This window comes from Melopsittacus undulatus, chromosome 8 (genome assembly GCF_012275295.1).
Source record: "Melopsittacus undulatus isolate bMelUnd1 chromosome 8, bMelUnd1.mat.Z, whole genome shotgun sequence".
In the NCBI taxonomy this organism is placed as follows: Eukaryota; Metazoa; Chordata; class Aves; order Psittaciformes; family Psittaculidae; genus Melopsittacus; species Melopsittacus undulatus.
Window position 1 is genome coordinate 8,192,588 of NC_047534.1, and position 24,535 is coordinate 8,217,122.

Consider the following 24,535-nt stretch of genomic DNA (forward strand, 5'->3'; position numbering starts at 1 on the left):
ATGCAACATGAAGGAATCTTCTGAATCAGAATGAAGCTTTCTACGTCTATAGTGTATATATATGTACATGGTGGAGTTCATGTCTACATTTGTCATATATGACACCATAAAATTGACAAAATTAAACACTAGGAGATAGCAAATATGGTCATCATCCATTTCAAATTTCCTTCTGGCATAACTGTTTTTGTTTAAAAGGGACTTTCCTTTAAGGTGCAAATCAAAATAGAATGCAACTTATTAGTATGAATCATCATACTTTAGAACCGGTTGCAGGAGGGCAAATCTTTCTCCAATGTGAGCAACTACAGGACCAATGAAACCACTTATTAGCTGCCTACAACATCATCAATTGAGAACCAGTAAAGGAAAATACTGTGGTTAAAGAACTGTAAACATCCGTAATGCAGCAACTGAATCCTACCTCTACGCTGGAGCTCAGAAAGGCATCTGAGTACTAGAGCTGTCTTTTTAAATGTTCATTACCACAGACTTTAATACAACTGTAAGAAGGAAAATTGCCAATCTGCATGTCTGCTGACACACACAGACGTTTAGCCAAGCTTGCAATAAATGCTCCAGCAAATTCAGGTCGCAGCATGACCCGAATATGTCAATAACGGACCCCCAAAGTCCCACCACTGAAACTTGAAACGGTCTTTGTGTATAATTATGCAGAGCAGGAAAGGCCAGGAACTCCTGCTGCATCAGTTCAGATAATGAACCAGCAAAGTAGGAAAAGTGCCATCTCATGAATCACTACTGTAATTTCCTCTGGCACCTGGCTTTTCTTCTGTAGGCTTCTCTCAGCCCAGCCCCAGCAGCAATCCTCTAGCCCAAGGTGGCCCATGGCATACTGTAAAATGGAAGCTGCAAAAAAAGCTGAAGCACCTTCCAAACATTGACGAGAATTACCATTTTCACCTAACTATTTGCTGAGCTCTCTCCCTGCTCTGCTTATCTGCAAGCAGCTTTGCACAGTCATCTTCTGGTAGCAAACCCCACGAGGGCTCCTCTGCACCAGGACCTCTCTTTGGAAGGGATGTCACTGAACCACATCTTCAGGATTTAAGAGACTGTGCATTAAGCATGAACCTCTCTTTAACACCTCAACGTTTATGTACCCAAGTGCCAGGACTGCTCTACCAGGGGCAGGGATTTAAGCAGCTCACTGCTGCGCGGTAACCCTCGCAGGGGCAGCCCCTGTCGCGGTGCCAAGCCCCATCTTCCCTCCACGTCGGTGGCCACGCGCACCTCAGCGCTCCCGACGGCGACTTCTTCATTTCTGCCAACCTGCGAGTCCGCCCTTCCCAGACAGCACCCGGCAGCAGGGGGGGAGCGCAGGGAGGGAGGCCACGGCCGGCTGCCCAAACGCGAACCTAGCACGGAGTGAGGCAAAGGGCCCCCAGCACAGCAGGGCAGTGCTATCAGCTGCATTTCTGAGGTGTGAGCTGCGCCCTTCCAAAGCGAGAGGCGCAGAACTGCCGGCCCCGGGGGGAGCGGCCGCGGCCCGACCGGAGCCGCAGCTCCACAGCCCCGGGAGATTCGGGCGGTGAGGGGAGTCGAGGAGCCTCGGCCTTGGACCGGACCACCGCCCGCTCACCTCAGGGGCCCCGCCACGGCGGCTCCACCCCTCGCCGGCTCCTGGGAGGGTCCCTCCCGCACGGCGGTGGCCCCATGCCGCCGGTACGCGCCGCGGTGCCAAACCCTCAGAGTCCCCTCTCCACAGCCCACTCCGGGCAGGAAAAGCCCACCTCAGCCCAGGCCACGCTCCTCCCCCTCCACCGCCCCCAGGATCCCCGTGGCTCACGCGCCCCAGGGTTGGAGCAAAACCGGAGCCGCAGCTGCCTACCTAGCGCTGGGCCGGCACGGGAAGCGGGGCGCCGGCTCCCCGGTGGCGGTGCACGGCGCGGTGGGCAGCACTCAGGCAGCGGCCATGTTGGCGTCACTCCGGCCGGCACGTGGGGACGCGGCCCTCCTCCTACCCACAATGCTCTCACGGGCAGCGCAGCCACCAGGGGGCGCTGCATCTGGCGGCAACAGAAAAAAACCCGCTGGCAGCGGTGGGATTCGAACCCACGCCCCCGAAGAGACTGGAGCCTTAATCCAGCGCCTTAGACCGCTCGGCCACGCTACCGCCGCGCCAAGGGTTTCTTCGCCACCAGTTATACAGCAGCAAAGCCTTTTCTCGCCTTTTCGCCCTCAGCAGTGCCCGCCCCGGCAGGCGCTCTAGCTGCACATCGCTTCCACCTCAACTGAAGCACGGCGGGCACTTCAACCCCTGCCTACAACCAGGTGTAACTGCAGCCGTGCGCTGCGATCGGGAACGGGCTGTGCGGGGGCAGCGCCCCGCAGGCAACCGGGGATGCAGCGCGGCTGAGGGCAGGGCTGGGGCCGATCTGACCGCCCCACTGCCACGTGGATGCCAGGGCGCAGCGTTTGCGGTACGTTTGGGCACCGCCTGTGCACCCCTCTGAACGCCTAAACAAACACTAAAACCGGTGTATTTGATTTTTTGCTGCAAAGCTACAACTCGCTGAATGGGCAGAGGCAAAAATCAGCAGACGTCATCGTTGACGTGGTGGTATTTTTGCTTGCCGCACAGAACCCAGCACAGCAGGCTGCAGTAGCAGCAGCAGTCAGTGCAGCTGGTGTGAAAAAGGGAGTGGAACATATCCCTGGCAGTGTTCGAAGCCAGGCCTGGGCTGGTGCCGCGGTTTAAACCAAGAAGGTAGCTTTTTATTTCTCAAGAAAACTTACCAGACTGTCAGGCAAAATGCGGACAGAGACTCACAAGGGGAACCAGACAGCTGGGGTCATAAAGCACAGAACTATAGCCTGGTCTGGGGTGGCAGTGACCCCAAAGCAGTTCCAACCCTCTGCCATGGGCAGGGACACTTTCCACTAGACCAGGCTGCTCCAAGCCCCATCCAACCTGGCCTTGAACACTGCCAGCGATGTGGCAGGTGCAGCTTCTCTGGGAAACCTTTGCCAGGACCTCAGCACCTTCAACATTGTAAGAGGCTGCAACTTTGCACAGTCTTGATAAAAATTTCATTCACTGCCTACAAAAGCACTGAGAAATAACAGCACACACATATGTGTGAATGGGATCCTTCTTCAGCACTGCTGCAGTTCTACACTCCCAATTCACTGCCTTTTCAGACGGATGCAGGGTTTCCTAAGAACAGAGGGAACTGACTCCTCCCAGAGCCCTGGTTGCAGAAAAGCAGGAGATGTTTGGGAGAAGCAGACCTCAAGTGGCTTCACACAGCAAACTTCCCTTCAGACAGAAAAGTTCAGGGAAAGAGTCTGATATAGCGGTCTCTAAGCTCTTGTCCAGGCAGCAGTGGACATGGGGTACTGTCCTCAGCACTGCACTTTCAATGGGGGGAGATAATGCATGTGAGAAGCTACATGCATCTTAAAAGTGGTTTTCTTATTACAAAGGCTGCTCAGCCTCCCAGGTCCTTTTGCCCAGGCAGTGAGAAGTACCAACACCCTCCCAGAGAAGTGATGGGTGCCCCGCCACGGATGAGCTCAGCCTCTGTCCCGGAAATGTTTGTGCCTGGGCACAGAGATGCTTCTCCTCACCGCTGGAGGAAGCCTGTGCACCCGAGATTATTCTAGTCAGCCATGAGTGGCACTTACAGGGGATAAGAGCACAGGCTGCCCCTTGGGGCTGGCAGTTGGGTCACCAGGGTTCTCATTTTATTAGTGCAAAGTAAGATAACTATGGGACCTTTTCCAAATTAAAAAAAGAGTGAACTTCTATCAGCCTCACTGTATTGCTTCTCTGGCACAGGAGTTAGCCAGAGAACAGCAAGGAGCCAACATCTGTGTCAACTGGGTCCAGACCAAGAACCAGGCCCGATGGTTACAAACCCATGAGATGTCTCCATGAGGTGTTCAGGTCCCCAGTAGTAGGAGGAACATGAGAGATGCCTGGAACTTAAACCTGCACATAGCCTGACTCATCACCAGGAGCCCTGGCCCTGAATCCAATCTGAGGTTCCAGTGAAATCCTCCCTTTTAAAATTAAGATGAGAAAGACTGATTTGGCCTACCTAAACTACATCTGTGTCTGTCAGCAGTCATTCTGCTCTCAGAAGTGAAAGCACACCTGTAAGGAAGAGAGATTCAAATCAGTCCCATAAACCAATAATGAAGAAACAGGCAATATTCTTATTTACACGTGATGAGCTGTAAGTTCTGGCTGTCTCTATGCTGTCTGATGGATGCTATTCCACTTCCTTTGTTACACTTCCCAAACACTCCATCTCTGTTATAGCAGTTATAGCTAAAGACAAGCACCAAATGTCACCTTTTTTCACCTTAGTGACACTAGAGTGAGGAGGCCCCTTTTTGCTAGGAGATTCAGCTATTTCAAAGAGCCTTTGCTACAGAACAATTTCACACTTTTTAATCTATAGAGGTATAACAAATTATACCTGTCTTAATAAAGCAATAAAAAAGCAACATTAAGAGCTCAATTTTTAGTAGCTTAAAAGGGCCAGTCACAGAATCCCGAGGGTTGGAAGGGACCTCGAAAGATCATCTAGCCCAACCCCCCTGCAAGAGCAGGGTAACCTAGAGTACATCACACAGGAACTTGTCCAGGCAGGCCTTGAATATCTCCAGCGTAGGAGACTCCACAACCCCCCTGGGCAACCTGTTCCAATGTTCTGTCACTCTTACAGTAAAGAAGTTCTTCCTGATGTTAACGTGGAACCTCCTATGCTCCAGTTTACACCCATTGCCCCTTGTCCTACCCCTGGATATCACTGAAAAAAGCCTAGCTCCATCATCCTGACACCCACCCTTTACATATTTGTAAACACTCATGAGGTCACCCCTCAGTCTCCTCCAAGCTAAAGAGACCCAGCTCCCTCAGCCTCTCCTCATAAGGGAGGTGTTCCACTCCCTTAAGCATCTTTGTGGCTCTGCGCCGGACTCTTTCAAGCAATTCCCTGTCCTGACAGTTTATTCTTGAACAGAAAGGGGAATAAATCACACTGAAGATAACAACGTGATATTAGGTATTGTAGCTGCTATGACAAAACACTCCATCTCAAATCATAAGAGGACAGGTATTTCTATTCTTTTAGAAGGACCAAACAAAGACTGAAGGCGCAAGAATGCCTCTACAGCAGTCCTGCAAATGAACAGTTCAGTCCTTACATCTGTCGTACATCTGCCATATCACTTACAGACATGCATGTGTAATTGAATGCAAATAAAACAGCACATCAACCATTTCAGTTTTCTTGAGGAAAACAGATTTTGCAGATGTACATCTAGTTATTGCCTCCCAGTTAGTTACTTTTGACTCTTAAAAGCAAATGAAATCAGAGATGAAAGAAATAAAACTCCACAGAGGGTTTCTGGAAGCTTGCAATAGTAGGATTGAACATGGGCAGATTATAAAGGAAAACACAAAAACGGCCCCCTACATGCAGTAACTAAAACTCCACTGAGAAAAGTGACAAAAAGAACAGCTTTATTGACCAGCCAGAATGAAACCAGACAAAGTCAATGAGAGGACTAAGTGATGCAGGCAATTGGTATTTGCATGTCTGACATACAAACAAAGGCTTCCACCTCCCTTTCCTTACCCAGGCAATATTTCCACTGCCATTTGGAAACACTGAACCTGAGTAAGTTCTGGCAGGCTGAGCCTCAGCTTTATTTTCACATTTTTTAAAAATACAAAATTTTTATTTATTCATTGTGAATAGATTAAAAATACAGCATTATAGCAATATCATTCCAAGAGTTTGTCAAATATATAGGTTTTCTCTTCCAAAGAATGTCACAGAAGAAGTTGTGCATATTTCTGTAAACATTTTCCATTTGCAAATTATCTGTCAATTGTATTTACTGTACAGCTGAAAAATGTGATACCACCTTCGGGCAGAAGGTAGTGTACATCACAAAGAAAGTAGTATTTGCCACGAAGAATTAATCATCATAATCTTTCCACTGAGCTGTGTCTACATTTACATAACAGATCTACAGAGAACTGTCAGCAACTACTGAATTTAGCAAATTAAACTACATCAAAAAGTGTCAATAATCACAGTCTATGCCCTTTATGGACACGTTTTGGATGAGCACACTCAATCTCCTCTGTTCCCTACATGGTGGTTGTTCCTCTTACACATGCTTCCTTCTCAAACAAGATCTCAAAGACTTGGCAGCAACACCTTATGAGGAAAACAAATCCTTCTGTCTGAATTTGTTATAATGTCTACACTGTATCAGTTCTGCACAAAACGCTGACTATTAAGCTGTCTTCAGAGGGAAATGGCACCTTCACCCTTCATTAAGAGCTGGTATTTTCATATTATGAACTGAAGAGCAAAAAGGCCACATCCAAATGAGGCTTTAGGCACCTAAAGCAGAACTTTGGCTAGGCACTTAGAACATCCATCTGACTTGTGATCCTACAAACTCTGGTTCTATTTCAGCTTATTAGGTCAAAAATCTGGTTATTTCGGTACCTAGCTTGCTAACTACTTAAGTCCAATTGAGATCTAGAAATTAAACATTCCTCCATTAATGGGTGAAGAGCTTCACCTTTACAATAAAACAAAACCAAAATAAAAAGAACGTAAGCAAGAAAATGTGGCCATGTGTTGCAAGGCTACTCACAGCTATAACTGCCTGGGGTTACAGCATCCACCCGCAAGTACAACATCCAAGGATAACTTTTCCTTCTCTCCTAGAAAGGATTCTTCCTGTCTCACTTCCTTAACCACCAGGATACCACCTCTTTCAGACACTAACATCATGCTTGAATATTGTTTAAACAACAATTCAAGATAAGAGAAATACAGAAAGGAACTTTTTACAAGGGCACATAGTGATAGGACTTGGGGGAATGGAAGATTTAAACTGGAAGATGTTAGATTTAGGTTAGACATTAGGAAGAAGTTCTTTACTATGAAGGTGGTGAGGCACTGGCGCAAGTTCCCAGAAAAGCTGTGCCTGCCCCATCCCTGGCAGTTCAAGGTCAGGTTGGATGGGGCTTGGAATAACCTGGTCTGGTGGAATCATAGAATTGATTTGATTGGAAAAGACCTTTAAGATCATCAAGTCCAAAGGTGTCCAAAGGAAGGTGTGTCCTGGCTGGTGGCAGGGGTTTGGAACTAGATGATTTCTAATGTCCCTTCCAACTGAGACCGTTCTATGATTCTATGATCTGTTTGATAAAGTAAATGGGTAGAGCAACTTTGGAGCCCAGTGACAGGAACTCGCACAGGAAAGGACAAACTGATTTCTGTTCCTCCAATGGTTTCTATGTTTTACAAGAAATTAGTATTACTTGGCTATACATGCAAGAAATCCCAATTAAATCAACTGCATCATCTAGCACCCTGCTTAGTTTAAGCATGCTTTTAAAAGCTTGGCTAAGTGAGGCTGGTGAGCATTACTCATCATTCAGCACTTCAGAGGGGCTGCTCCTTATTCATATCAATTTACACCCTCAGAAGGCTGTAAGGCCAAAAAGCTTCCATCTCAATCTCCTGCAAAATGAATGTAAACCATGACCAAGAAATAGGAACATCTTCTGTACTAACTGTACAGATGAGACAACAGCTTTAGAATAAAACACTGGATTTGGAAGAAATTTATCTCTATACAATGCTAATTCAATTACCAACATTTATTTGTCCTCCCATTACTGATTAGGGTTATGCAAACAGGATACAGAAAATCAAGTGTATGGGGATAATATTGTTTCCTCTTTTTAAACAGCAATTTTCTTTAACTGGCATTTGAAACCATTCACAGATAAAACACTATTTTAAAAGCTATTTGAAACAGATAAATTATTTTCTATACATAAAAACAAGTAAATCAACAGCCTCTAACCTTTTCAAAACTCCCTCTGGAAATGGTGGAAGGTGTATTCTCATTTTAATTGAGATGATCTAGCTTCACTGAGAATTGAGATGTCACTGTAAAAATAACTTCAAGTTATCCATATATTACAGACCTTGCTACTGTACATCATTGGACAAATATCACATAAGATCAGTAGAATTTTATGTAACTAGGCTATAATTTGGTGCAAAACGTGAAAATGAGAAAAGTAAACGATGAGAGTCACCTCATCAGGAACATCAGCCATTTTCTGATGGTAAAATATGCAATGTTGGTAGTGAATAAAACATATTCTACCCTGAATATCCTCACTGCCAATCAGAAGCACCTTCCCTGCTCCTCCCGTCACTGTAAGGATTCTACCTGGAATTCATTTGGAAAGAGTTACAGAAGTGCCCACAACACCAGTGGAAAAGAGTATGACAACTTATTAAAATGAACAGCTGCATGTTTAAATTGAAAATTGACACTCACACGCAAATCTGGTGAGAGACACCAAAAATGAAGAAGAAATGCTGAGAATTTAGGAAAATTTTTTTTCTGTGTGTGAGGAGCAGAAGACAAATGTAAACATACTGAGCATTTGCTGTGTAAAAATGACATGTGAAACCTAAACAAAACAATCAGGCCCCTCAGTTCTAACAGCTAAAAAAGAATACAAAAGGTCAAGTGTGCCTGTATGACAGCTTTCAAACACCAGCTATGCTATGGCACTGTACATACCCCTTACAATTGGATTTTCCCCCTCAAAAATTAGAAAACTAAAATAACAAAAAAGAAACTGGTAACACCACATAAAAATACATCTTTTTAGTTGCAAATGCAGCAAGTCTAAAAAATAATTATATACAAGAACTGCTTAATTGCGTTGTTATTCTTCCATCATCGCCCAAGCCTCTTCTGCTTTTTGGTAGTACTGATTTGCCAGTCTGCCTTTCATGGCTTCCATTGCTGCTTCTGCTGCTTCGGTGTACAGCTCACCTAGAAGAGGAAATAGTATCAGTTGTGTTGACAGGGTAAAGAAAAAATGTCTCTTTATCTTGAAGCAGTTAAAGGACAAAACCAGAAACTGAAGTCAAACTACAGGGCTGTATGGGTCTATTTTAATAGTGTCAGTAGAGTTACATTAGCTGGAAATCTGGCTTTTCTTATATGAGTGGCTGCTGATGGCTCTTCAATGTGTGTGGAAGGTCTGGAAATACGACTGGCCAGCAGGATCCCCCAAGACAACTCTAGGACTTAGATACATGACACGTAGATTACACAACTAATGCGATGTTGTGTGGGGCCTGGGTGTCATGGGTGTAACTCAAAATACAAGCAGCAACCTGTAGTTCAGTGGCCTGACACAGAGTGAAGGTTGCTTGCTAGTGACTCAGTATGTCACAGGTTTGGATCTGGCACCACCCACTACTATCAACAGCAAGATCTCCTTCCAGCCTTGCATCACCCAGCATCATTACAGCTTCAGCCACACATCTGAGGATACTGATCCTCAATATGTTTTCTAACAGCTGAAACAGTTAACATATTTTTGGGGTACATGCTGGGGGAAAAGGGAAGGAAAAACAAGATTACTGATTACAGAAACAAAATAGGGCCTCACCTGATCTCTGTGGATCCTTATTCAGGTGAAACCCTCCTGTCATTAACATCTCTGCTTCCCTGGCCAGGAGCAGATACCGGGGCTCATCCTGAGTGCCATCATATTCACCTCCCTCATCATTGTCAGTCATGTTCAGTGCAGCATTGTACCAGTACAGTGCCTCCTTCCAATCCTGTACTCTGAAGTTAAAAACACATTTTGAAGACTGGTACAGTAGGAATCAAATGTAATTTGCACTGGAGACTCAGTGCTAGTTTCGCACTAGCTTATCCGAGCCTTAAAGCTCTCAAAGAACATAAATATTTTCATGCAGGCTCACTAACTGCACAGCACCATCAGGTCACTATATCAAAACAAGGCTGGGGCTGCTTTATGCAGTAATTACAGAGAAGAAAGTGTCAGACCTAAGTGTCTTGCTGAACCCCAGTCTGAGCTTCCTTACTAGTTGTATGGTTTTGATCTGGCATTTGTATTTGTGAAGGTAACTGATTTAGAAATAATCCGAAGTTGCAGAGGGTCTTGTTTCATAAATGTTTTAATAGCAGCAACTGAGAATGCTCAGTGCACTTCAGTGAGAAGTTTAACGTCATTTTAAAATTCATCACTGCTAAGAGGTTCACTGTTGTGCAAACCAGAACACTCTCAAGTAAGTAACAAAGACGTGTTACGCTGCAAAAGCAGAAAAATCATTATCATCACCTGGTATATTTGATACTTAACAAAATTAATACACGTCCAAACTCACCTAAAAAGCTAGAACAAAATAAATTGTCAAACCAACATATTGCATAGCCTTTCAGCAAGTCACAATCTAGTTCTGAGTCACAATACTGCTCCTGTCAAGACAGGAGTGCTGGCCAAATCAAAAGCGACTTAATGACGTAAAAACATTTTCTAACTTCTTAAAACGTAGGTTCATCCTTAATTAAAAGTAACATCCTCAGCATTAAAACCATGTTCCTCTGAGATTTCCATTCCTACTTCTGTTACGAGCAACAGCGAAAGACTACAACTATGGCAGATATTTCATTCATCTGACTGTGTCTTATCTACAGTCACTTTAAGGCTGCACCTATTTTCTCCTGTCCCACAGCTTCTTTCACAGCAAAAAAAGCAGTTTCAAAAAATAATGAAGGAGGACACATGGCAGTTGCAAACACTTTAAACTTCTTTTTAGGGTACTGTATCTCCAAAAGAACTCCTGTGTTCATTTTTTTTCTGCTGATCCCAGTATTTTCAATTATGCTCAGTATTTTATTCACACCTGGGTAATTCAAGTTTGAAGTAACTCCAACACACCACTTCATAGCCTTACTTTTGGTGTAACAGTTATTTATGTGAATGAAAGTGAAACAAGGAGGCACAAAATGTAATCAGTTCTAAAGTAATGATAAGTTTGGCTTTGTAATGAAAAGTAACCGTTTTGCCTGAAGGCAGTTTCAGGTCCTCAGAACCTCAATACAAAAGGTGTGACAAAAACAGAATGGAAAACGACCAGGGGGTTGGTAGCACCTGGGACTAGCTGATGGCCAGGATGGGAGCAGTTAAACCTATTGATAAGTAAAAGAACAGGATTATTGCTATGTCTGTAATGTTAATTAAGATGGGAACGACCATCACATTTTTGTATGAATGCGGGAAACTTTCTGGAAATGATGTAATATTCCCAGTGACTATATAAGGATGGCCTCTAGAGCAATACGGGGACACACGTTAGGAGGAGCTATCCCCCGTGTCTCCCGGCGCCATAATAAAGAATACCTGCTTGTCAACTTGAAACTCTGTTGGCGAGTTTGTTCATGGAGTTTTCTCCAAATCAAAAGACACACAGCAAGTGCTTCTCCAACTGCCCTCCCCCCTCAGTGGAGTTTCCACCAAGTTAGTCATGCACAGTACCTGTCTGACCCAAGATTTACACCTGTATCATATGCTCTGGCTACCAGAATCATGGAAGGTCGGTCTCCAGCTTCTGCTGCTCTGAGCAAGTAATCAAATCCTTTATTCCTGTTTTCCTTTGTGTCCTAGCAAAACAAACAAAACCTTTAAAATGCATGTTTCTAAGTAAAACTACCTCTTCCTTCTTCTAACACTAAATGCAGTTTCTCCAAGTCAGTAATGGCTGTAAGTATTTAGTATGTCTGAGAAAGAAGCCCAGCCAAAAGAAACTGAAGCTGAATAGTAAAGATCACTTCAGAAACTTCCCAAAGGTATGCAATAATCTGCTGACAAAAGCAGAAAGAGGCAGCATTTTTTTTTGCTGCTTTACCCAAGTCCTTAATTACAACATCATTTATTTTCTCTGAAGAGGCTACAGAATACCTAACTGTGGTCATTATTTTGTCTATTTCCTGCTATTGTTATATTATTTCTACAATGGACCACAATTCTACATTTTGGCATTTTCTTTGATCTTTCTGTTTACCTCAAGAGTGACCTCAGAAAGAATGTGATGTGGCAGCTGAGCGCACATGAGTCCTAACCCAACAATGGCTTCCAGCTCCCCACAGTCTGCAGCATGCTCCAGGTGAAACAGGGCTGACTCCCGATCCCATTCCTTGTCTTTCTCACAGAAACGCCCAGCTTCATGATAACGAACCATGGCCAAATGAACCTAGAACACAATTGTAAAGGAGACACATGTATTAAGTATAGACCTCACTCTTCCGGAGCCCTGTACCCACACTGAGGCACAAAAATACTTTTCTGAGGTGACTACTTAAATCTAATAATTTTATTTTACTTAAATGTAATCATCTAATCACGATTACATGCAGTGCAGCTGCCTCTCCCGTTCTGTAAGTTCAGACACATACAACTTTATAAACCTTACTACTAAGAGAAGAAAGACCTAATTCAGCAAGAGAGTAGATGCCACAACATCTTCCCGTATCAATGTGCCCTAAACAGCATCCCAGCAGGTTGCCACACCACAGCACCAGATTTCAGGGGCATGGCCCAGCATATCTACTTGTGACTTGGAGACCTTTCGGAGGGAGTCATAGTTAAAGGCACCCAGCCTGCAACTCCCTAACACACCATCCAGCAGGGCAAACAGCAGGGAACATAGGTAACAGGCTTTATGTACAGCAATGGCCATCACAAGAAAAGAATTGACATGAAGCATAAAATAAAAAAATCAAGGCTATCCAGGGAAAATCCCAATACCACTGAAGTAATTACTGTCACAGGGGAAGGATTTTATTCCAAACATACTATAGGATTTTGAGGGTTTTATCTTCCCTCTTTAAGGAAAGACAGGTTTCTTCTCAAACCAAAAGGTCTGAGAACATGAGGCTCTCAGGATGTTCAGGAAGATCTACACTGTGTGCTTTAAGTGTGAGCTTAAGCCCATACATAAACCCAAACTTAATTCACATTTACATTTTCTGGGACAGTCTAGAGTAAAAAAAAAGAGTTGGTCCACGCTGCCATTTTTCAGAAGCCCAACCCTGCCTATTTGCAAGATATGTGAGTCATGCACATCATATCTGTCCCACTGTATTTTCTCTGGGTGATGCCTTGGGAAAGGCAGGTGAACCAATAGCAGGGTCCTTCCCAAAGGAACCCAGATGTTGTAAGTCCAAAAGCACATGGAATTCATGGGTTCCTAGGCTTAGATGTCCATTACAAAAATATGATTAGGTGACAGAAAGCTATAGACAAGTTATTTATTTTCACCTGCACGAATAACTCATGCAGGGAAACACCTCCATATAAATAATAAATACAAGATACCTCTTTCCATTTGGAAAGAACAAGATTACTAGACCCATTCTACCTTCCCAAGGATTGACTTCCCAATTTTCTTTTCAAGTTCTAGTGCGTTGAGCCTCTGAATTTCTTGGGCAACACAGGATGGTCTGTGGATGTGGACTCTTCTAGAGTTGTACAGATTCAGTTTCTCCACACTGATCTGAAATAGGAATATACCATTATTTTACCTATAATTAAAAATTCCATACTATTCAAATGGATTACCATCCAGAAATCAAAGCTACCATTAATGTTATTACTGAGTAGCAAATACTCTAATTCAAGACATGGCTTTCAAAAGTCATGTTAGTAGTTGAAAAAATGGTTACTATTCTTCATTAAATAAACAGAGTAAAGCCCTCTATTTCTAATCTCTACATTGATCGTCTTCCATAAATGACAGCAGTGAAGCAAAGCACAATCTTTAAGTTCTGAATCAGAAAAAAAAGGTACTTACAAAACTAAACACCCAAACCAGTCATACTGCAAACACTGAGTTTTATCCATGCACAAAACATTTAAACCCATAGGGTTTAAAAGAGTTATTTAAGTTTATAGCCACAGACACTATCACAGTAGCTATTACTTTGTGAAACACACAAGAAGTCCTGGTTTTCCCTAGCTGAGTTAGACATATAGTAGAGAGAGCTACATTAATGTATCTCAAACTCTAGAGGTTTTTAAAGAATCACCCAACCACGTATGGGATACAGGTCCAAAATAAAGGGCAGAAAGGAAATACAATCTAGGTATTAGGTACAGAATTATAATTATTTTTTTAAGTGAAACATCTATGCATAATCACTAACTTATGTCAGGGATCAGATAAAGAGGTGACAATTGGTTTGCAATGGTACTTTTTTAAATGGAATATAAAAGGCAAAACAAAAATAGGAAACAACACAGAGTGGTAAGTTAATATTAATAAATATTATGTAGCTGAAAAGGAGGGAAAAATGACATCTAAATTAGTGATATGAAATCAGATGGCAGTGGAGAAAAAGGACAAGCAGAGTGACAAACTCATAGTCTATGAACATTTCTGCTTTATTTACCCTTGCAGAGCTTCCCAAACTGTCTTCATCAGATTCATGTCTTCGGTTGTTGTTTGAATGGCCCTACATTAATGTAAAGATTTGCATTGTTTAATTTATTCCTAGATGGCAAAATTCGTATTGACAATGACCAAAGCAGCTTCCACTGAATCTTTTTGTCTCAGTGATACCACAACATATAAAGAAGCATACTGAAATAGTGTGCATACGGTACACCCAGTTTTCAATCCTGGAAACTGGGTATCCCATGACAAACACCTTCCTGCTTCAAAGGTGACAAATGGAGTGGTAACTTTGGAAGCAGCATTCTCTTTCCTATCTTCTAATTAAAGATGTGATCAAGATCTTCAGGTCAAAAAAGCATTTACTTAAGTCTGTATTTTAAAGGAGTAAGCCTTAACCCACAGGAATTCTAAGAACATTCCACAGAACATTAAGTTCTGTAATATCTCAAGCCATATAAAGTCATAGAAAGTAGAGAGGGTAGAAGAGTCTAAATACAGAACATATTTATGGATTCCATATGACGAGCAGCTGGCTACATTTCTCAAATGCAATACAGAACACTCAGAAACCCCCTCAACAATATGCATCAAATTGAACATCTCCTCATCACAAATGGTCTTTTTCCTGTTAAAATATTACTAACATTCTCAAGATAAGTAATTCCACAACACGTGGGAATTTCTTTACAGTTGCTTCCTTTTTCTACAAAGTTTAGATCAAGAAGGAATCAAAGATAAGATTCTTCTAAGGAAACAACTCAAGTATGAACAGGCTCAACTCTGCTAAACCCAGAGTCAGGTTCTTACCCTCTCTCTATGATCCAGGTCTTCTAGCTCACTTCTCTTTTCACTGGGATATCCACTGTCTCCACCGTTCTCACAATCCTACAGAAGAACAGAACAAAACATCACAGCATTAGCATTACCCTTTGTAGGGATCTCAGCTTGACATTTCACAGAGAAAAACTGCTGCTGGTTCAATGTGTTGGAAAGATATACCAGATGATTGTATGGTGCCCTACCTCTGACAGACAGAATAGGACTTCATAGTCCTGAAGGTACTGCCAATTCTGTGTTCTTAGAAACATAGAAATAAAAATCAAGGACTCATGTACTTTATCAAATCAAGATTCCACTTCATATAGTTTTCAGTCTTCAGTGGCAGTCAGTTAAAAGATAAAACAGCAACTGACAGCCCCTGGTACTAAGGCTCTAGTGTTGGAAAATTCCCATTGCAAACTTATTGCAGTTTCCTCAGTGAGGTTCTTTAGTATCCCACAGTACCAGTATTTGTGGAGACGTAATCAATGGAGATTCTGTTTAGCTTTGGCACAAGTGCCAAAAATACAGCATGCTGGCAAGGTAACAGGCACTTTAATTATCTGTCGAAATACATCAAACGTAAATAAATACCTGGAGGGAAAAAAATAATGAGTACTATTTTAAAATAACATGTTCTTCCTTTACTAGAAACAGCAAATGCAGATAATGTGACGTGCAGCAGTGAAAACAGGCAGAGCACCTTTATGTGCTCTAAGTGAACCAAGTCTTCAGGCAGTCCTTTAAAGACACATTCATTGATGAACTGCAATTTCATTCTCTGTTGGACAGATACTCACCCTTTGGTTATCAAGCTGATCATAGTCTTTGTGAACAAGGTTATCTACTTCATTGAACACAGGCCAACCTAGAAAGAAAAAATATTTGTTTTTTATTGTAAGGATAACATGTTTGAGGAGAAAACTCTGAATACTATCATTTTACCACAGTCTGCATAGAAGCATCTGTGCATTAATTATCTACACAAAAGTACTTCTGGTTTTATTTGTGCTCCAAGAGGAATGCCAGAGACAAGTATTCTGGACTAGACACCACATGTTGTTGTGTTTAAAACCAATAAACCAAAACAAGTCACTGTCATATGCTCAGGACCACCCCAGGGAAATTATGTATGAGGCTCACTCACAAAGCATGTCCGTCTTTTGGCTGTGAGGGGTTGCTGAGGAAGGAGAGCAGGGCAGAGAGTCAAATGCTACATCGCTCATGCTTTCATCTCCAGAGTTCTCAGACAGGCGAAAGAGCAGAGGGGGTCGGCTACCAGAGAGTGTCCTCACCCGGCTGCTGCCACATTTTTCCTCTGTGCCACGGAGAATGGTTTGAGCGGATTCCTTGGCAAATTAACAAGAAAAATCCCATGAATGATGCTTCTCTGTATTCTAAGCATGCTACATAAGACAATGTGAATGCTTATTAGGAGTCCTCTACAAAAGAGGGTGCATAAATACACACATTTATACCTAACTATTTGCTTTGACAAGTTCTACACCCTAACAAAATAACAAGTCCTGGCATTGTTACAGTTAGAGGGAGTTCTGTTTAGGACTGAATGTCATTCAAAGCATTTCATCAAGTCCCATTCCTACTAATACCAGTTGAAACCAAGATCAGTTAAAGATGAGCAGTTCTTTTCTTTCTATTCTCTCCAAATTAGGTTTGTGAGATACCAAACTTCCTAATGATTTCTGCACTCAAAGATATACTTGGTCCTAAATTACATGTGTTATAAGTTTCCCTATTAATTAAAACTCCAGCGTTAATTCAGAGACAACTGTAGATAACTCAGCTTTAAACTGCAATATTAGTGATTCAGGTGGTTTTATTTGCCATGCAAATAGCACATTTCAGTTTTATCTGCAGTGGTTTTAATGTCAGAATAAACCAGTTATATTACTTAGCTACACTTCTTGTGTCAAGCACTTACAAGCAATTTTCTATTACAGTCCAAGGCATCTTTCTCTTTGGATGAAAGATCAAATGGTGCAAGCCCCATACTTTTGCAAATCTTGTTGCAGGAATGAGAATGGAAGAACAAGGCCATACCTCGAACACCTACAGCATTAAAAAGAAACAGAAGTGAAGAAAGGGTTTATTCAAAGTTTACACAACAGTTTACTTATTTAAAAGCTAGAAGTCCCAAAGCATGTTCTAAAAAGTCAAAAGAGAAAGAAGGTGCTTTGTAGCACACAGCTCAACCTACTTCCATGTTATTTTAACACCCGTAAGAACATTTCACTCTTTCTGAAGAGAGTTAAAAGAAGTTTGCAGTATCTCCAAAAGCTATGTATGCACAGGGCATAGGGTGGTGAGGCACTGGAACAGGTTGCCCAAAGAAGTGGTGAATGCTCCATTCCTGGCAGTGTTCAAGGCCAGGCTGGACAGTGTCTTGGGCAACATGGTATAGGTGTCCCTGCCCATGGCAGGGGGGTTGGAACTAGATGATCTTAAGGTCCTTTCCAACTCTAACCATTCTATGATTCTATGATGGAATAAAATATTACTGAGAAACATACCTAAATTAGGTACGTCATTGAGAAACGTACCTAAATTAGATTCTGCTTACATAACTTGATGTTTCCTATGAACAACTTCCTGTATGGACACCTGAAGCTTTAAAAATATGCTTATATCTCCACAAAGTTAAAGGCCATGATTAATGCTCTCACACTGCAGGAAGTTAGTTAATTTCATTACTTGTTTTGTTTAAGAGTAGGCCAAGAGACATGAGCAAAGATCAGCTCTTATTTTACCTTTGCCCTTGCGTGACAGCTACCCTGTTCAGACACTCCTTACAACAGACTTTCCCCAGCTGTTTGCAAGGCCCTCAGAAATGTGCCTGCTCACTCAGCCACATGGTGGCTACTGAGCAGACAGCTAGGAAGAGAAAATAAGCATTCATGAGCCTGTGAAACAGGGTTATTGATTTTACCTAGGTTGCCGTCCCCAAAATCTGTACCACTCTCTGTATGGATCTGAGGGTCCGTGTAAAGATCTCCAACACCCTGGATGTCAACAATAATGAGCTGGTGTCCTGAGCGCTCAAACGTGAAGTGACTAAAGGCCTGGGAAGAACCATAGAAGACATCTGAGAAAACTCTCCTTTGATCTACTGAAAACAGCAACACCTATTGACCACTTATGAATGGGCAAAGAGGTCTGCTAACTGTATTAGTGAAATATAACTGGTATAATCATGATGAAAGCAATGAGAGACTAAAAGCATGTAGTAGATTGCTTCTCCAACCTGTGCCCACTTCGAGATGGGCTAAAAGAGTTAGGGGGAAAAGCAGCAGTGGAAAAATGCAGGGGAGAGGAGATTGCTGTATTCCTCCTTCCTGAGATTCTGTTTTCTGCTACAGTCTTCACCTTACGTGGGGAGCTGCCTGGCAGAGCAAACAATAGTAGGCTCTGAAGCAAGTGCAGAATATCTTCTGCATAAAATTCCTGGTCATGCCTGTGGATCTCCAAGCCCTGCAACCCTGGCATTCCGCTTCCTTCTGCCAACAAGCAAAGCTCTGCCACATTTTGAGAGGAAAAGAAAAAAAACCCAAACAACAAAGCACCAACAAACAAAACCAAAACATTGTGCATCCCCACATGTTCTCCTTCCCCTACTATGCCCTCTCAGAGGTCCCTGAACAGCTGATCTGGCTCTACATTTGTGTGTCAGATAATGAAATGCACATTTGTACTCTTTAAATGCAGCATTTCAAGAATCAGGTATAAAAAGCCCTTCTCTTTGGCACAAAGCTGAGACATCAGGAATCTTCTGGGAAGGCCTCCAAAAAAGTGCTGCCAAGACTGGGGGAGGTGACTGGTGGTGACAGACAAACATTTTAACTGCAGCAAATCCACAGAACATTTTGTTCCCAACCTGTGAAAGCATAGCACCGATTCAGTGTACAAAAGACAGGCCAGAACATAAACCCTCTGCTTACATTAAGCATCACAACAAATATCCCTCAAGCCCCAGTAAAATACTCTTCTGCTATGCTGACCACTTCGCATTCATTCGCCAGTAAAGTTCTTTTACGAGATCCAAGAAACACCTGAAATCTGTACTTTTATTTCTATATCTAATCTCAGATTCACCTATTCAGAGATTGTAGCTGAAAAAAAAACCACCCAAAACAGATTCTGTATGAAAATGGACTAGTTTTTTTATTTATACAAGTTGGATAACTGCCACCTCCTTTTGTATATTACATGAGGCACAAGAAGACTATTAGTACATAGTACATGACAGGTTTCTCTCCCTGCTTTAATTTGAAGAGAGTTCGAAATACATTGATTCCTACAACTACAAGTAGAGTCAAAGTGCTTAATGTTTCCAAAGAGTGTTATCCATGTTCAACTCTACTAAAATCAACAGACACTGAAATGCAATGAAGCAGCACTTGGCTCTTGAAAGAGCAGGCCCCAAATAAGGGGCAGACATACTGCAAAAAGAGAAAATAATTTGGCATTGTACTGGCAAGCCTGCAGTTTCCTCCCCCGGCAGCAAAGCAAGACCTCTAGATGGAGCCAAAAAATTCCCTGTAGCAGACTCTGCAAAACATTAAACAAAGCTTTACTTGTGGGGTAAGACGAATGTTGTCGTCCCGCACAAATCCAGAATTCGAGTTGTATTTTATGTATTTGCCCTCAATGTAATGTTCCAGGTGAAAAAGAGGCTTTCCAGGTCTGTTCTTCATTTCGATAATACACATCTGTACTATATCCACCTGGGGAGGGAAAGAAGATAAACAATGACTAATACAATACTGTGCTCAGGTCAAAGTGTGTGTAAATCTGCCAGCTGTGAAAACTTTCCCAGTGAAAGAAGCTGAACAATTGCAAAGATCTGTCTGTTTATCAAGGGGGTGAGGAAGAATCATGTGCTGCTTAGGTTATTGGAGGGATTCCATAAATTATAAGTCACTTCAAAACAGCTCTGCAGAACTTTTGCCACACATCCTTCTCAAAAATGCTTAGTAAGGTTGGCTTTCTATTTTATTTTTGTGGGTACTTTAAGAGTGTCCTGCAAAAAGTCTGTGCCAAGAGAGCAGAACATAGAGTAACTACTGCACAACTTCAGTAAATGCCTTTTCAGAGACGGACTGAAGACATCTATCATTCAGGTATTTCTGTATCCTGCCTCACCTCCTTCCTGTCCCAGACACATACCTAAAGGAGAAAGCATCACAACTCTCATTTTGTTTACATCTTTTTCAACATGGTATTTAAAACTTCTAGATTTCTAGAGTCCTCTCTGTACACTACTCTATACCTCACCTTACTGTTACAAGATTGATAGTTATTAGGTAAACCTTATATGCGAGGCAATGCACATACTTCACAAAAACACTCATTTTGGCTATTTAGTTGTTAAGACCCCGATACTGAAGCATTCTTCTTGACCCAAGCATCTTGTCACATGCCACACTCAGTCAGTGGCAGAGCCAAAAGCAGGTACCAAGATACCACAGTGCATGCTCAGCACCCTTCAAGCTGCCTTTTCCACTTTAAGTCATAGTTACATTCAGACAGTCAGTACCAGCTGCGCATTAAAGGGACTTGACACTTGATTGATACACACCATGGACTAAGAGTGACTATGGGAGTGACAGTTACAGTTCTTCACCCCTGCACTTTAGTTTCTTGATTTTTAACAAGCTAATTTCTGCTGGAGGTGCTTTTGTCCAGGATGCAATGGCAGCTTTGACCAGCAGCTATCCAGCCTACCACCATGGAAAAGGACAAAGCTATGTTGACTGTACATAATGTTTAGCATGGACTCCAGGACAAAAAATACAGCCAATGAAGCAATAGAACCACCCCTCCCTGAATCCCATGTGTTTATGCACATTCCTAGCACAGAGGATGGGAACTTCTCCAGATACAGTGAGCCTAGTCTGACATTCCATCCACATGAGAGTTTCATACATCTTCTTTAATGCTTTGCAGTTAACACAATGTGCTCATATTGTTACAGAGACACCTGAAGGAAGCAAAGCCACAGTATCTTCATTTTTTGTAAAATTACTGATCACTCTTCAGAAATCTGTATTTGAACGGCTTCATAAAGTTATTCAGGTTTCCAGGTCTTCTTAAAAATCAATGCTACTTTAGGTGCTTATACAGGTTTACAAGATTTAAGCATCTACGTTCTTGGAACACTAACAGTTAAATGCTTGCCAAGACTGCTGTTGGCAATAAATTCTGTGACATCTCTGGTTATCTCAAAAGCAGCTGAGCGAATATCCAAAAGAGCAATACAAGCACCATTTTATTTGGGTCTTCAGTCAGCAGCTGAGAACAGTCAGACATTCACAAACACACAGCCCCTAATCCTGGAAATATAAAGCAATTTCTGTATTTACTTCATTAAAAATCAGCTATCATTTACTGGAAAACACAGTAGGGCAGAAGAATCTGTCTAAACAATTAAATTTAATGGAATGGAAACAAGTAATTCCCTCTAAATTCACTTGAAAAATAATCCAACAGGAGAGCAACACTGCACCTTTTGCTTAGGCAGATCTTTGAATGTACCTGTTTTGGTGGCTTGTGCCGGTTGTACTCTTCTCCCCAGAGTTTTGCTTCCATCTGAAGTCGGACATCCTCAAAATACACATCCCTGCCCACACTCTCTATGTATTGCTTGGCAACATAGTTATAGGCACCTTTCCAGTTCTGCATGTGTAAGAAGTTCGACAGCTTTTTCCTGAAAGACAAATCAATTGTCAGTGAAAGGAAAACCCAGAATTTTAATTCACTCTTTCCCATGTCTTTGCCTGCTTGGACAAAGCCAGGCCCTCCCATCAGCATTATCATCCGTCATTTACCAGATATTCTAGCTGCAAAGTGCAGCATAGGTAGAGAGCAAGGGGAAAAGCAACATCCCATCTGAATGGCTGGGATGTGCCAGAGCACCTGGTCAGTTTGACTGCAGCTACTTCTACTCTGAACTTCCTCCTGCTCCCCTCAAACACAGAGTATAAAGGGTTGGTGCCACCTAAATGCCCTGTTCTAGTGTCAACTATTATTTCTGCAGAAATTAACAGGGAGTGGCCTTTCAAACATGAACTGAGAGGAGAAAAACATCTCCTATGATGAGAAGTCCTGCTGCCTTCTCAACATGCAGGGGTGACTACTCAGTATCCCCAGTGCTCCCAGGAGAATTGAAGGGGGAGGAGGAGTATGAAGGGTATCTAGAGTAAGGCATGTCTGGCTACTAAGCAGTTCTCATGCACTGCCCAGTAACAAACCATGGTTCCCTTGGTGCCATGGCAAACTACATTTTGAGAAGCTGGTAGCAGCACTTGAACTCTCAACCTTCCCCTCCTTCCTTTCCTCTTTCCCTCCCAAGACCTTGGTGGAGAAGTCTTAGTACAGGGGACACCACAAAGACAAAGCAACTTCAGATTGCCTGTCCTCCAGCATGGATGAGGCAGTCGCTAGAACAGAGGCCTTAGAAAGAAGGAACAAGCAAGTGAGGAAAGAATTTAAGGGAGCACGTGAAACTTTTCCAGTTCTCTGCATAAAACAAGCCAGCTCATGTGCTCTTCCTAAAGCAAATACTCTCTGAAGTTTATTGAGCCAAGTGCAGCTAATGCTGTTGCTGTCATGACTAAAGACTTGCAGAGTTGCAAAAATTTAGAAGAAAGAACTCCAGATGGGAAATATCAGTGCACCATGGAGAGCTATGGAAAAGCCAGCAGCAGGAAGCTGACATACGAGTTCTGCTTTCTTTGTACAAAAGGTTAAGCCAAAGCTGCAAAGAAAAATTTTCGTTTATGGCACTACTCAAGATACCATGTAAAGGGGAATTTGGTAAATAACAAGAGCTAAAAGCAATGTCAGCAGACTAAGATTTGTTACTTCCTACGCTTCATTCACTGCTGTTATCTATCTGGTTTTGCAAGAACAGAGCCTCCAGCACGAACTGATACTGAAACAATGCCAATTGTTTATAGCTGTATAATGCTCATGCCTGCAACCATATCTGCTAACACGCTCTGAGGAAGAAAAGCTCCTCCTCTGCCTTCCCCCACACTTTACCCTTCTGGGGAGTGTAACTGTTAGTGTTCAAGCTGTGCCTTACTCAGAACAAGATTACTCTGCAACACGTGATCTTGAAGTAAATTCTGGAGGGATAACCTTTTTCACCAAGGGAAGCATTTTAAGTTGAGATTGCACCATCCAACTATTCCCTCCCCTTTTCTCTGCCTAACTATAAGCCTACAAGTTAGCCTTCAGGCTGCACACACCTCTGGCCTTGCATCAAATTAAAACATATTTTATCCCACTAGGAACACAGAAATGAAGCAGTTGCTTCTGTACTTTTATGAGTATATTGCATCCACGAGATTATGCAAATAGCATAAATTTATTAATTGTTAATTTTCAGGGTGATTATACTTGCTGGAACTGGATATGACTGCATGTTAGGTGTCCCAGCTGCAGTTCCACTACAGGCAACGGCTTGACTTTCCAAAGCAAGCTCACTGGATGCTGCATCATGCTTGCTTGTTCTTCCCTTAAAAGAACGTTCTGCTTTCCAAAGCCCACTCACTGTGCTGCTGCTGGAGTCACACAGACAGGAATGAACCTGTCAGCTACACCTTTCAGAAACCTAATGGGCAGGCAAACTTTACAGTTTCCACCACACCTCAATGAAATTCCAGTCACCACAGAAGAAAATACTGCACAGATACCAACAAAGATAAAGGCATCAGGTACTTACGTTCTGAAACACTCCCGCATTGCTCCACGACCAAAAGGCTAGAGAAAAGAAAAAACAAAAATAGAGCATTGCCATTTCCACAGAGTTAATTTCTAACCAGTAAGACACACAACCATGTTTTCCCCTTCATATCCTGTAGAAAGAAGTCCTCAAAACAGGCTCTATATAATATCTATCTCCTCAAAGAGAAGTGAAAACCCACTGGCAGCATAGGTAGGAATCTGGGGAAAAGACAGTATCTCATGGAAGAGACATGGTATGTCTTTTAAAGAAGCTGTTTAAATTCTCTCTCCAGTTTGAAGTCAGCTCTGCTGTTACTGCCTAGAAAAGCTAGCTTTGCAGACCTCACATTCTCTGTATTTAGGCTTCCATACAGGATGTGCCAAAAAGAGCATCACTTCCACAGATGCCAGATACTACATCAGTAGCAAGGTGACTCCAACATACCACCAGCTTAACAATTTAACTAGGAAGCAACCAGTAGCTTTTACCCTTCCATACTGAAAATTCAATCAGTTTTCATCCTAAAAGCAGAAATTATCTGGAAGCACACAGAAGAGCAGGACTACTGCCAGGCAGCGAGATGAGGCCAGCAGGAAATACAAGAGATATGACTGGGAAAGGAACAAATGCCTCATGATGCGGACAGGGAAGGGCTGAC

The 24,535-nt window shown here is 42.5% G+C and overlaps 2 protein-coding genes and 1 non-coding gene across 4 annotated transcripts in view; all 3 read right to left on the reverse strand.

Moving 5' to 3' along the window:
* POLR3E (RNA polymerase III subunit E) overlaps window positions 1-1,953 on the reverse strand; it is a 29,887-nt gene extending 27,934 nt beyond the window's left edge. Inside the window, exon 1 of the mRNA XM_034065305.1 lies at window positions 1,853-1,953. The gene's annotated coding sequence lies outside the window, so the exon portion shown is untranslated. The remainder of the gene's footprint in view (window positions 1-1,852) is intronic.
* A 102-nt stretch (window positions 1,954-2,055) lies between these two features.
* Window positions 2,056-2,137, reverse strand: TRNAL-AAG (transfer RNA leucine (anticodon AAG)). Its single transcript has one exon. It is a non-coding gene; the product is annotated as a tRNA-Leu (tRNA).
* Window positions 2,138-5,478: 3,341 nt separating this feature from the next.
* Window positions 5,479-24,535, reverse strand: part of EEF2K (eukaryotic elongation factor 2 kinase) — a 30,415-nt gene continuing 11,358 nt past the window's right edge. For both annotated transcript variants that reach the window (XM_005143374.3, XM_031044011.2), the window contains 14 exons: window positions 23,875-23,912; window positions 21,681-21,852; window positions 19,721-19,870; window positions 18,076-18,208; window positions 17,071-17,198; window positions 16,276-16,477; window positions 15,929-15,996; window positions 15,117-15,194; window positions 14,305-14,367; window positions 13,275-13,409; window positions 11,919-12,107; window positions 11,393-11,517; window positions 9,497-9,675; window positions 5,479-8,871 (listed from right to left, as the gene is read on the reverse strand). In XM_005143374.3, the coding sequence (XP_005143431.2) occupies window positions 8,762-8,871; window positions 9,497-9,675; window positions 11,393-11,517; window positions 11,919-12,107; window positions 13,275-13,409; window positions 14,305-14,367; window positions 15,117-15,194; window positions 15,929-15,996; window positions 16,276-16,477; window positions 17,071-17,198; window positions 18,076-18,208; window positions 19,721-19,870; window positions 21,681-21,852; window positions 23,875-23,912 (1,770 nt within the window). In that variant the 3' untranslated portion in view covers window positions 5,479-8,761. The remainder of the gene's footprint in view (window positions 8,872-9,496; window positions 9,676-11,392; window positions 11,518-11,918; window positions 12,108-13,274; window positions 13,410-14,304; window positions 14,368-15,116; window positions 15,195-15,928; window positions 15,997-16,275; window positions 16,478-17,070; window positions 17,199-18,075; window positions 18,209-19,720; window positions 19,871-21,680; window positions 21,853-23,874; window positions 23,913-24,535) is intronic.